We start from the raw sequence: 14,560 nt of genomic DNA, 5'->3' as shown, positions 1-14,560 counted from the left end.
CTGTAGCCATGGCTCAGTTGGAGCAAGCCAGCCATGGGCGCTGAGGATGGCTCCATGGTCTCTGCCTCATGCACTAAGAAGATCTCGGTTGCTGAGCAACAGAACAACACTCTAGATGGGCAGAGCATTGCCCCCAAGTAGGCTTGGTGGGGGAGGGATCCTGGTCAAGGTGCATGCAGGAGTCTGTCTCTCTGCCTCCCCTCCTCTCAATGAATAATAAAAAAAGTTATAGATTATAATATGCTATACATCTTATCAGTTAAAGTGCATATTGTGTAGTATTTATATTAGCATTTGCTTGAAATCATGAATTTGTTTGTTTTTCAGGACCTCCAGATAAGGATCATATATCAGTCAGATAAAAAGTTATTATAGACATGAATTTTTCCAAGGCAAACCATAAAAATGTGGGGCAAGCACAAGAGAGAACTGAGAACAACTCAGGTGACTACTAACTTAAAAATTGAAGCTCTGCCATTCTGCTCACTACTCAATAAATTTTTTCACTGAGTCTATTGTGAAACTGTCAGACATTTCTTTTATGAAGTGGTAGAGAAATAAAGTGAGATTATTTTAAAAGTACTAATTTTACTTTAATTAACATCAATATCATTAAAACATATTATTGAAACACAACAAAATATGTTGTCAAAAAATCTTTCTTTAAGTATTGCATTCACTCATTTAAGTCCTTAGTTATAGTTTTCTTCTTCTTTAAATAAATTATGTACATAAGTATTGTAAAACAGACCATTTAAATATCTATTTGACCAAATTCAAATCAATAGAAGAATAATATATCAGTGAAGTATAACAATTGCTACTGTTTAATGTACTGAAAATCATGTGCAATAGAAGGAAACTGTGATGAAGACATGGAGGTACATTACTATTAACCTAAAGACCAAACTGGTTTACACTACCTCAGAAACCTTCAACGCATTTAGAGTACCCAAAGGGTAGGAGATGAGGGAGGTACAGAGATGAGATGAGCCTGTTAGAGACAGACACAAGACAGAGCAAAATAAAGAAATATAAAGATGAATGACAAAGTTACATACATGTGTAACAATACATTAATTTATGGGAATAGAAAACATGAAAGAAAAGCTACTTAGAAAATGTTGATCAGTGAGCTACACTTCAAAAACATAAAGTGTATGCACATAATTAAACCTGTAAAAAATCATTATGCCTGAAAATAATTAATAATTTATAATGTAATAAGAAATAACAAGTTTAAACACATCATATTAGAAAATTTTCGCTGTTAAAATCTAGTCTTGACATTCCAAAACTCAGCAGCAACAATAAATACAGCCTGTGAACAGATCCTTCAATTGTGTCAACAGTGTAATCTTGATTTTTTGGAACAATGGAAAATACTTCTATTGTGCAATGTTCAATTCTGTCATTTAAATAAAATTTTCACTGTGTTTTCCTTCAAGTCATTCTAAGAATTCTTATTCTAGCTTTTTTTTCAAAGGTAGAACATTATGAAAGTTAATTTTTAAACTCTTGGTATTTTACTTAGGAGACCACAGCATTTAAAAAATAAGAAAGCACATAAAGATCTAAATACATTAAAAACATTGTGCTTCTGAAAATAAAAGTCCAACATTTGTAAAAGTAGCGATTACAAAGCAATAAAACTGATTTTTCAACACGATAAATAAAAATCATTCACAATACGTATGCGTATATTATTTTAAGGGCTGGAATCTATGCAGCTTGAAGAGCCAACACATTTCTAAATGTTCTCCAGTAACCTATGTTTCTGAAAGTAAATCAGAGGTCTTCTGCTCTGTAACTCCTTTTGAGATCTTAACTAAAAGATACTACTGAAAAATATTCAGAATAGGAAGAAGAAAAAATATCTGAAGGAAAAGAATTAGAGTTAGAATTATTAGCAAATGACACAGTGGAATGAAGATATCCTACACCTAAGGAAACTAAGAGTCCTAAGTTATTTTTTAATATAAACTTTATCACTAGGGTAATACTATTTTATAAAAATCTGTAATCTAAATGTCTCAAATCATAATTGAATGCATGACCTAAGTGGTAAATACAAATACTAATATATTTTTTCTAAATCATTTAACACAAAAGTCTCATTTTTATTTTTAGAAAGTCCATCTAGTTTGAAGGAATTATTTGAATAGCCTTGATATATTTACTTTGAGTCTTTTTTCCACTCATATCCTTTTTGGGGTTCTGATGTTAAAGAGGATACTATTTTTCTATTATTTTTTGCTGTTGTTTTGTCAAATGTAACTGTTACTTTTATTGAAACATTAGAATCAGACATTTCATTCTCACAGTTTTGATGCTTAATGAAAAGTGAAAGTTAAACACAGCATGGTGGCATTAAAAATGCATGGTGAACCCATAGCATCCTGCATCTTAGCACTGCAGAGAACGTGCAGAACACAATTACACAAAAAAGTGAAATTAGTGTAGTATTTGGAGATAAGTTTTAGTAAGTTATCACAAATCACTAAAAAATTTATGAAAAAAATATTTCAGACTTGGGGAACAGAGGAACAAGGAAATCACTATCTTACAAATATATAAAAGCTATACTGTGGACGATTTGTATTTGAAATTCAGATTAATTTATCTGAATGTTTAACCCTTGAGATTACTACCAAGGTAGCATGTTAAAGGAACAAGTCAATCAAGAAATTAGCATTCTTATTCTATATCATCCTTTTAAATTTCTTTACATAGCATTAACAAATTTTTTGAGGGAATTTTAAATGTTTTGTTTCTAAAAAAAAAAAAGTATATTAAAGCAGAGAGGACTTATTTGTATCCATGCTTAGGAAGAAAAAATGTTTTCTGTTTTCAGGGTTCTAGAAAACCCTTACTCTAATCCTTAGTCTGTAATCTTAAATGAAAAGTCCATTTTTTTTACATGAAATATTCTACTGAAGAGATATTTTTATAATAAGAAGAATATTGTTATTCCCTTTTGTACATTTTGAAATCCTTTTGCATCTCTCTGTACTACTGCGCAAAAAATATTAAATCTGCATATTTTGAAACAAAATCTCAAATCTATGTTCATGGCTATGAATTTCGATATGTTTGTTTGTCTAGAGTTTGTCAGTTTTTAGAGTTCATAAGCAGATTGAGAACCTTAGTAATAACGGTCTTTCACGCTTTTTTCACTTCTGGATAGATTTATTTCTAAATTGGTGAGGTCTATACATATTTTCAGAATTCTCAATACACATAATTATGCAAAGTGTGTGAGGAAGCAAAACAGAGTCATAGGAGGTGTTATAAGCCTAGGCTTACAAAACTACTTCTGACAGCATAGTATATACAACAATACTTAATTGGATGTATGAATCTTATTAGAAATGTTTCCAAGTTTTTATTACCCTAACGTATGCCTCAAAGGGATCTGTATATGTTCAGATAAAGGCTGATTGTACAGATGGTAACAGAATCACTTCAGAATTACTCATTTTCTAGTTTTCAAAAAAACTAAGCAGTTGTCTGAGCAAGACAAAAATCAGGCTCTCAGAAAACTTTATATTTATATGGAGCTGTATGTGGACTTGTGTTTCAAGGCTACAATTCTATCATACCTTCCTGTGTTTAACAGAAGTTAAAAGCAGTAACAAGTAGTGTGTCCAGGTGTACATATTACAATCAAGATTCATCTAGTAAATTTAGCACCCTCTTTCCTCCCAGAACTTAATGCAATAAAATTATTTTATATCAAACATGATCCCCTGTAAAATTTGAGATATAAATTATTGCTAGTTTATAGCCCAAGATCCTTATATCTTTAAATAAATGCATATTATTCTTATAGATATATGTTATATTGTCTGCTTTCCAGTAAAAGTAATAAAACAAAGACAGACATTTGTTATTTTTTTAATGTGTTTGCATTCACCGAGAGTTAAATCATGGGAAATATTTTAATGAGGACTTTGGAATCATAGTCAAAATTAGTAAACCATCCAAGTCTGTTTTCTTAATATCATCAGGCCAAATAAATACTAATACCTCAAGTATAATAAAAGTACTACATTTATATTATCTCAAAATATAAGAGCTTCATTTTGTCATTTTTATGTATATCATATTTCAAAGCAAATTATGATTTAGAGTATGAATATATTTTAAATATATGAGGTGATCTGAAACAAGTTATAAATTTAAAAATGTTCAGTAGAATTTACATATACAGATTGGTATAAACCATAAAGTGCTCATAACACTTTTATTGAACTTAATACATGTACTACTACAGTCTCTTCTATATAACAATGACATTCAGTCATTGAAGGGTCTAAAAAAATCTAATGAGTATTTCAAAACTATTTTGCCATTAGGAACTGATTCTGTGTTCTGAGCTATTAGTGCCATTTTCATTGATGTATTAAATCATTTAGTCTACTTATCTGTACAGTACATTTGATTTAATAGTATGAAAGGATAAAAATTTCTTTATAAAGCAAAGTATGAGGAAAATTCATTTGCATGCATTTGCATTGAAGGCATCTCTGAAGCTTGAAAATAGAGTGAAAGTACATAAGCTGACATACATTAGTCCATTTGTGGAAATCAGAGCCTTTCTAGTAAAGCATTTGAAATTTTCATTAATATTTATCTTTTAAATCTAGAAACATTTATAGCCGATGGAAGTTTAATGAATTAATATTATCCTTATGGTAACTTCATTTTCCTTCACAAGACTAATGGAAAGAATAGACAATTAACAAGACATTCTTAATTGACTTCCTTAATGTAAATGATGAAAGGCCAAATGGATGCAAGGAGGAACAAAATACATGGGAAGGATAAAACAGTCTGAAATACAAATCATAAGGAATAAGTCATGATTGCTAGAAAACAATGGTTGGTGTGTTCTGTGTTAGTGTGTGAAGCCAGTGAGGGCGGTAGCTCTATGGACGTTGAAGATGCAGCACTGCCAACAGCAATGAGCCCATGAACTGGAAATCAGGCTTAATATATGTAGAGCCACATGCAATGCACTAGCTGGTCTTTGCCATCGTATTCTCTAATGAAATTTGTTGACTACAAGCAACATGAAACCAGCATCTTTTTTTCCACAAACACTAAAAAATTATCATATTCATTTTAAAACACCATAAGTCAAAGCATTGCATTCCATTCTCAAATTATGACACGAAGACTAGGACCTTGTTTGGGATGCAACTGATACACAGTTTGTTTGATAAATCTATAGCCTTTTATTAGATGAAATTTTCCCTTGTATTCTTTCATGAGCCTTTCAGGAAACCTAAATTCTTGTTAAAATTTCTGTAATCTGATGCTTGATAATAAAACTCTCTATGTATAATATATAAAGAAACAACATTACAACAACAATCTGAGTTTCAATGAGTTATTTTCAAATAAAATATATTTTAAAGGAGTTAGAAGCACTTTGAAATTTCAGATACCTATAATAAACATAAGAGTACAAAAAAGAAACATTTACCATTTTTATCCATGGAATTTGGTTCTGATTGTTTCTTGCCAATATCCGCAAAGGAACGGACAATGGGAATTCTATTTGTGAGTTTTTTCTGATTCTGGTGGTGATGCTGTTTCATCAATGCCTCATGGACCCTGTGGCGCACATCCTCGTTGAGCTGACCTGAGCTCACCTGTTGGTCAAGGACCATATCTGAAGAGGGAAGGCAGGAAGATTAGCACAGCTTTTCCTGTAGGGTGCCAACTACGAAGTTTAAATATCCATACACTAGATATTATTAGTCATCTTAAAATAAGAATAAAGTCTTTAAAAATCTTTTAGAGGTTTGTCTTGGTAGAAATTTTGCACAAGAAAGTCTTGGAAAAATTGGTATTTTAAACCATTCAATTTTAAATATGTCATGTTCTTATAGTTATATTTCAAATAGACATAGTTGTATTGAGAAAAAATGTGCTTCATACTTGTATTTTAATATGGTTTTTCTCCTTTTTTTAGTAGAGAACAAGTTCCTTCTTTAAGTGAACAAAAGTCTATCTCTAAAAATCTCATACAAGAAGGCTTAGGCAACTATCTAGTTAGTTGAATTTAAAGAGTAAACAATTCTTCTACATTGATATAAAGTCAGTTTTCTTGAACCTTCCTTGAAAATGTGTTTATATTCAAAAGATCCTCTATATCCATAAAACAAAATATAAAAGGTGAGATTGAATAAGATTAAGCAGATTAATATTTACCATATGAAATGTCAGAAATGCCTGTAAAATAAGTAAATAAATAAAGGCATTTTAAGTGTCTTGGTAATACAAAGATCATCTCAATAAACTTTAGTATAATTAATCTGCTTATGGATTATCAAATATTAACTCTATTTGATTTCTTTGAGACACTAACTCCTTATGTGAAGTAAGCAGAGCACAATGAATTACCTTTCACTGCCCCACTGAATACACTAGAGATTTGAAAATTAGCAGAATTCTCCCTTGTAAGAAATGTTTTCCTTCAACGTGAAAGGGAAATGGGCAGGGAAACAGACTTGGGTCACTGTACCACAGTGGCCTTGTAAAGCTGAGTAATCTCGGTGTACTTATTTGTAAGATGGGGATAATATCTATCTCATATGCTGTTGCCAGGACTAAGGACATAAGGCACATAATTCACTCACTGATTGGAATGTTGAGACCCTCAATAAATATTCCCAGCACAAGACTTTCTTTGCAATTTCCATCAAGCAGGTTATGGTTTTAATACATCCAGCTGTATTTTATAATATTATATCGAGGGAAGCAAGGTTGGGTTTTTCAGTAACAGAAACCCCATATCAAACTAAAACAATGAATTTCATTGGCTTACAAAACAGAAAGATTTTTTTATAAATTTTTATTATTGTTAATGGGATGACATTAATAAATCAGGGTACATATATTCAAAGAAAACATGTCTAGGTTATCTTGTCATTAAATTATGTTGCATACCCCTCGCCCATAGTCAGATTGTCCTCCGTCACCCTCTATCTAGTTCTCTGTGCCCCTTCCCCTCCCCCTAACTCTCTCCCTCCCTCCCTCCTATGTCCTCCCTCCCCCCACCCCTGGTAACCACCACACTCTTGTCCATGTCTCTTAGTCTCATTTTTATGTTCCACCAATGTATGGAATCATGTAGTTCTTGTTTTTTTCTGATTTACTTATTTCACTTCGTATAATGTTATCAAGATCCCACCATTTTGCTGTAAATGATCTGATGTCATCATTTCTTATGGCTGAGTAGTATTCCATAGTGTATATGTGCCACATCTTCTTTATCCAGTCTTCTACTGAAGGGCTTTTTGGTTGTTTCCATGTCTTGGCCACTGTGAACAGTGCTGCAATGAACATGGGGCTACATGTGTCTTTACATATCAATGTTTCTGAGGTTTTGGGGTATATACCCAGTAGAGGGATTGCTGGGTCATAAGGTAGTTCAATTTGCAGTTTTTTGAGGAACCACCATACTTTCCTCCATAATGGTTGTACTACTTTACAGTCCCACCAACAGTGGATGAGAGTTCTCTTTTCTCCGCAGCCTCTCCAACATTTGCTATTACCCGTCTTGTTGATAATAGCTAATGTAACAGAGGTGAGGTGGTATCTCATTGTAGTTTTGATTTGCATTTCTCTAATAACTAATGAAGCTGAGCATCTTTTCATATATCTGTTGGCCATTTGTATTTCTTCCTGGGAGAAGTGTCTGTTCATGTCCTCTTCCCATTTTTTTATTGGATTGTTTGTTTGTTTGTTGTTGAGTTTTATGAGTTCTTTGTAAATTTTGGATATTAGGCCCTTATCTGAGCTGACAAAACAGAAAGATTAAAGTTAGGCTTGATTTAATTCCATTTCTCAGTGATTTTGTCAGTATTTCCCTTCTCTAGGTGTGAGCTTTAACCTCAGGCTGATTTTCCTTATTGTCAGAAGGTAACTCCCAGAAACAACAAGGATTAGATACAAATATCTATATTGTATCCACAGATTTCTTGCCTTTTTGTGAGTTCCTCTCAAAAAGATAAGTTATTTTTTTCCCTTCCCCAGGAAAAATTCTCTTATGTCAATTGACACAGCCCTGCCTATGCTGAGCCAATCACTGTAGAAGTGATGGGCCCTTCACGATTGGCTTAAACTAATCAAGAACTGCCTTGCACTCTAGAGTCAGCTCTCTAAACCAGAGGCAAACTTTTTCCATAATAGGCTAAGAAATAAATATTTTGGGGGTATGGGTCATAAAATCTTTATAATAACTGAGTTACTCAGCTCTGTCTTTATTGCACAAAAGTAGTCAAAGACAACATGTACACACATAAGCATGTTTGTTTCAATAAAACTTTGTTACAGACATGGGAATTTGAATTTCATATAATTTTTATGTCACAAAATATTAATCTTCTAGCTACAATTTTTAAATGCTGTAAAATATAATAACCATTCTTGGCTCATAAGCCTGACAAATTCAGGCAGTGAGCCATATTTACACATAGAGTATAATTTGCCAAACTTTGTTCTATCGCTTTGCTGTTTAAAATGGAAAAAGGTAGGATGTGTGTTTGGAAATCATCTGTAATGTAATGTTCACTATAATTACCTCCAAGACCCTTCCAATTATGAAAATGAATGACAGTATAGAATAATTAATCTTTATCTTAGTTCTTTGAAGATCAGACATTATAATACTCCTGGAACAATTTGAAATACAAGAAAGGATACATTTTCAACATACGTGATTTTACACTGAAACCTTACTAAGACTGAAAAGTGTATATAAAATCTATATTATATATATAAAAAATCTATATTATATACTTCATATTGGGAGTTGTAAATTAGGTTATTACAACATCAAAGTTATACCATCGTAAGTTAGTTTCATCTATAAGCTGTGATGTGTACCCTCAGTTTAATATTTTAATCAGAATCAAAATGAATAATATAATAAACCATGCACAGAGTTATGGCATTTAATTCCTACTAAAACACTGTCTTTCCAGGCTTGAGCACTACACAAACCTGTAAGTCACTGGCTTCACAGTTTTTCAGAGATAAGGTCTTTATTTGAAAGAGTTATATAAGAGAAAGCAAATAGTAAAAAAAAACTCATCTGCTTATCAGTCACAAAAACACACAGCAAATTCCTCTGAGTTATAATTATATCAAACGATATCTTAATGAACTGAAAGAGTTAATCACCTTGCTTAAAAATATGCTATACTGAGGTGATGCTTAAGTACCAAAGGGAGTCTGATTCACTAATTACTTAAATTGTTCCCTGCACCACTTTAATCTATGCTAGTATTAACCTTGAAAAGAAGTAAAAGATAATGGACCATAATGGTTTTGGGCCCAGAGTCACGTCCTACAATCTCAGTAGGTTATGATGCCTGAATAATATAGGCTACCCTGCCACAGCACAATGCCAGGATCTGGATGATAAGCTAAAAAGCAAGAAGAGAAAATATAAATAGGTCGTGCTCTTCCAGCACTAAAACTGGCTCTGGGAAAACTAGTAGCATTTGTGTAAAAACACCTAAGAAAATTTTAAAAACAAATTTTCTTATCTTAATTATATTTTTGACTTAAACTATAATCTTATATTCTTTTTTTAAATTTTATTTAGATAATTATATTTAACGAGGTGACATTGATCACTTATAGTACATTGATTCAGAGAAAACATCTCCAGATCATTTTGACATTTAATTATGTTGTATACCCATCACCCAAAATCAAATTGTCCTCCATCACCTCTTATTTGTTTTCTGTTATGCCCCTCCTCTCTCCCCATCCCTTCTCCATCCTCCCATCCTGTCACCCTCTCCCACCCCACCCTTCCCCTCACCCTGGTAACCACCACACTGTTGTCCATGTCCATGAGTCTCAATTTTGTGTCCCACCTATGTATGGAATCATACAGTTCTTAGTTTTTCTAATTTACTTATTTCACTCAGTATAATGTTATCAAGGTCCATCCATATTGTCGTAAACCAGTGGTAGTCAACCTGGTCCCTACTGTCCACTAGTGGGCGTTCCAGCTTTCATGGTGGGCAGTAGCAGAGCAACCAAAGTATAAATAAAAAGATAGATTTAACTATAATAAGTTGTTTTATAAAGATTTATTCTGCCAAATTTAGCGAAAATCTGACATAAAGCACTTGGTAAGTAATTATTATTATATGCTTTAACTTGCTGTAACTCTGCTTTATAAATTTTATAAAGTAAAGTTACTTTCCTACCTTATAAATCACCATTACTGTGGAACCGATGAGCAGTTAGAAAATTTTACTACTAACAGAGATACAAAAGTGGGCGGTAAGTATAAAAAGGTTGACTACCCCTGTCGTAAATGATCCTATGTCATCATTTCTTATGGCTGAGTAGTATTCCATAGTGTATATGTGCCACATCTTCTTTATCCAGTCATCTATTGAAGGGCTTTTTGGTTGTTTCCATGTCTTGGCCACTGTGAACAATGCTGCAATGAACATGGGGCTGAATGTGTCTTTACGTTAACAATGTTTTTGAGTTTTGGGGGTATATACCCAGTAGAGGAATTGTTTGGTCATATGGTAGCTCTATTCTTAATTTTTTTGAGGAACCACCATAATTTCCTCTATTATAATAGTTGTACTACTTTACATTCTCACCAACAGTGAATGAGGTTTCCTTTTTCTCCACAGCTCCTCCAACACTTGTCATTAGCTGTTTTGTTGATAATAGCTAATCTAACAGTTGTGAAAGTGGTATCTAATTGTAGTTTTGATTTGCATTTCTCTAATAGCTAGTGAAGATGAGTATCTTTTCATATATCTATTGGCCATTTGTATTTCTTCCTGGGAGAAGTGTCTGTTCATTTCTTCTTCCCATTTTTTTTATCAGATTGTTTACTTGTTTGTTGTTGAGTTTTGTGAGTTCTTTGTATATTTTGGATACAGTATTAGGCCTTTATCTGTGCTGTTGTTTGAAAATATCATCTCCCATTTAGTTGGCTGTTTGTTTTGTTGTCAGTTTCTTTTACTGTGCAAAAGCTTCTTAGTCTGATGTGGTCCCATACATTTGTCTTTGCCTTCACTTCCCTTGCCTTTGGAGTCAAATTCATAAATTGTTCTTTATGGCTAAGGTCCATGAGTTTAGTACCTATGTCTTCTTCTACGTACTTTATTGTTTCAGGTCTTATATTTAGGTTTGATCCATTTTGAATTAATTTTGGTACAAGGGGACAAACTGTAGTCGAGTTTCATTCTTTTGCATGTGGCTTTCCAGTTTCCCCAGCACCACTTATTTAAGAGGCTTTCTTTTCTCCATTGTGTGTTTTTGGCTCCTTTATCAAAGATGATTTGACCATATACATGTGGTTTTATTTCTGGGCTCTTGATTCCGTTCCATTGGTCTGAGTGTCTATTTTTCTGCCAATACCATGCTGTTTTGATTATTGTGGCTCTATAATATAATTTGAAATCAGGTATTGCAATGCCTCCAGTTTCATTTTTATCCCTTAGGATCATTTTGGTTATTCAGGGTTTTTTATAGTTCCATATAAAACTGATGATTTTTGTTCCATTTCTTTAAAAAATGTCATTGGAATTTTTATGGGAATTACATTAAATTTGTATATTACTTTGGGTAATATGGTCATTTTGACTATATTTATTCTTCCTATCCAAGAACAAGGAATATTTTTCCATTTCATTGTATCTTTTTCGATTTCCCTTAACAATGCTTTGTAGTTTTCATTATATAGGTCCTTTACATTCTTTGTTGTGTTTATTCCTAGGAATTTTTTGTTGTTGTTGTTGCAACCTTAAAAGGGATTATTTTTTAGTTCATTTTCTGATGTTTCATTGTTGGCATATAGGAAGGCAATAGACTTCTGTATATTAATTTTGTATCCTGTGACCATACTGTATTGGTTTATTGTTTCTAATAGTCTTTTTGTGGAGTTTTTGGGGTTTTCGAAGTACAGGATCATATCATCTGCAAAAAGTGAAACCTTTACTCCTTCTTTCCCAATATGAATGCCTTTTATTTCTTTCTCCTATAGATTGCTTTGGCTAGAACTTCTAGCACTATGTTGAGTAAGAGTGGAGAGAGTGAGCAACCTTGTCTTGTTCCTGATTTTAGAGGAAAAGTCTACAGTTTTTTGCCATTTAATATGATATTAACTGATGGTTAGTCATAAATGGCCTTTATTATGTTGAGATATTTTCTTCTATACCCATTTTGTTGAGTGTTTTAAACGTAAAATAATGTTGTATTTTATCAAATGCCTTTTCTGCATCTGTTGATAGGATCATATGTTATTTGTTTTTTGTTTTGTTGATATGGTGTATTATGTTCATTTTTTTACATATATTGAACCATTCTTGTGATTTGGGGATGAATCCCACTTGGTCATGATGAATTATTTTTTTAATGTGTTGTTGTATTCAATTTGGTAGTATTTTGTTTAGGATTTTAGCATCTGTATTCATTAGAGATATTTGTCTGTAGTTTTCTTTTTCTGTGTTGTTCTTGCCAGGTTTTAGTATGAGGGTTATGTTGCCTTCATAAAATGTGTTTGGAAGTATTGTTTCTTCTTCAATTTTTTGGAAGAATTTGAGTAGAATAGGCACCAAGTCTTCTTTGAATATTTGATAGAATTTACTAGTACAGCCGTCTGGCCCTGAACTTTTATTTTTTGCGAGGTTTTTGATAGTTGTTTCTATTTTCTCCCAGCGATGGGTCTGTTTAGGCTATCTACTCCTTCATCACTCAGTCTAGGAAGATTGTATTGTTCTAGAAACTTATCCATTTCTTCTAGATTGTTAAATTTTGTGGCACATAGTTTTTCATAGTATTTTACTATAATTCTTTGTATATCTGTGATATCTGTGGTGATTTCTTCTTTTTCATTTTGGATTTTGTTTATATGAGTCCTTTCTCTTTTTTCCTTATTGAGTTTTGCCATGGGTTTGTCAATTTTGTTGATCTTTTCAAAGAACATGCTCCTTATTTTATTAATTTTTTCTGTAGTTTTTCTGTTCTTTATTTCATTTATTTCTGCTCTGATTTTTATTATTTCCTTTCTTCTACTGGTTTTAGGTTGCCTTTGTTCTTCTTCTTCTAGTTCCTTAAGATGTGATGTTAAGTTGTTTACTTGGGTACTCTCTTATTTGTTCATATAAGCCTATAGTGATATGAACTTCCCTTTTATTATTGCTTTTGCTGCATCCCAGAGATTCTGATATTTGGTATTGTCATTTTCACTTGTCTGTATGTATTTTTTTGATCTCTACTTTTATTTCTTCTTTGACCCACTCATTTTTTAGAAGTATGTTTTTTAATTTCCACATTTCTGTGAGTTTGTTTACTTCTTTTTTGCAGTTGAATTCTTGTTTCAAAGCTTTATGGTCAGAGACTATGCTTGGTATAATTTCAATCTTTCTGAATTTGTTGAAGTTAGTTTTGTGGCCCAACATATGGTCAATTCTTGAAGTTGTTCCATGTACACTGGAGAAAAATTTACATTTTTCTGACATTTTGGGATGAAATGCCCTGTAGATGTATATCATATCCAATTGTTCCAATGTTTTGTTTAAGGCCCATATTTCTTTATTGATTTTCAGTTTGAATAAATGATCTAGAGCTGTCAGCGGTGTATCGAGGTCTCCAAGTATGATTGTATTTTTGTTGGTTTTTATTTTTAGATCAGTAAATAGATGTCTTATATACTTTGTGCTCCTTGGCTTGGTGCATATATGTTAAGAAGTGTTATGTCTTCTTCTTTTTTTTTTTTTTTTGTATTTTTCTGAAGTTGGAAACGGGGAGGCAGTCAGACAGACTCCCGCATGTGCCCAACCAGGATCCACCCGGCATGCCCACCAGGGGGCGATGCTCTGCCCATCTGGGCATTGCTCTGTTGCAACCAGAGCCATTCTAGCACCTGAGGCAGAGGCCATAGAGCCATCCTCAGCGCCCGGGCCAACTTTGCTCCAATGGAGCCTCGGCTGTGGGAGGGGAAGAGAGAGACAGAGAGGAACGAGAGGGGGAGAGGTGGAGAAGCAGATGGGCACTTCTCCTGTGTGCCCTGGCCGGGAATCGAACCCGGGACTCCTGCACCCCAGGCCGACACTCTACCACTGAGCCAACCGGCCAGGGCCTGTTATGTCTTCTTGATTCAATGTCCTCTTTATCATTATGAAATGACCATCTTTGTCTCTGATTACCTTTGCTGTCTTGTAGTCAGCATTGTTAGATATGAGTATAGCTACACCTGCTTTTCTTTGGATGCTATTTGCTTGGAGAATTGTTTTCTAACCTTTCACTTTAAATTTGTTTTTATCCTTGTAGCTTAGATGTGTTCTTGAAGGCAACATACAGTTGGATTTTCTTTTTTGATCTACTCTGCTACTCTCTGTCTTTTTATTTTTATTTTTTTATTTTTTTCTCTCCTCTCTGTCTTTTTATTGGTGAGTTCAATCCATTTACATTTAATATAATTATTGACACTTGAGGGTTTCCTATTGCCATTTTATATATTGCTTTCTGGTAGCTCTGTATCTTGTTTTGTTCATCT

General features: G+C 33.1%; 1 protein-coding gene and 1 non-coding gene across 7 annotated transcripts in view; both read right to left on the bottom strand.

Annotated features, from left to right (window-relative positions):
• The window catches only part of SLC4A10 (solute carrier family 4 member 10), a 317,469-nt gene that overhangs the window by 115,332 nt on the left and 187,577 nt on the right, over positions 1-14,560 (bottom strand). For all 6 annotated transcript variants that reach the window (XM_066344965.1, XM_066344966.1, XM_066344963.1 and 3 more), the window contains exon 6: positions 5,492-5,680. In XM_066344965.1, coding sequence (XP_066201062.1) covers positions 5,492-5,680 — 189 coding nt within the window. The remainder of the gene's footprint in view (positions 1-5,491; positions 5,681-14,560) is intronic.
• On the bottom strand, positions 14,068-14,143 carry TRNAP-GGG (transfer RNA proline (anticodon GGG)). The gene has a single exon. It is a non-coding gene; the product is annotated as a tRNA-Pro (tRNA).

This window comes from Saccopteryx leptura, chromosome 7 (genome assembly GCF_036850995.1).
Source record: "Saccopteryx leptura isolate mSacLep1 chromosome 7, mSacLep1_pri_phased_curated, whole genome shotgun sequence".
Lineage (NCBI taxonomy): Eukaryota > Metazoa > Chordata > Mammalia > Chiroptera > Emballonuridae > Saccopteryx > Saccopteryx leptura.
Note: the sequence above shows the minus strand (reverse complement) of the source record. Positions and strands in the feature narration are given on the sequence as shown.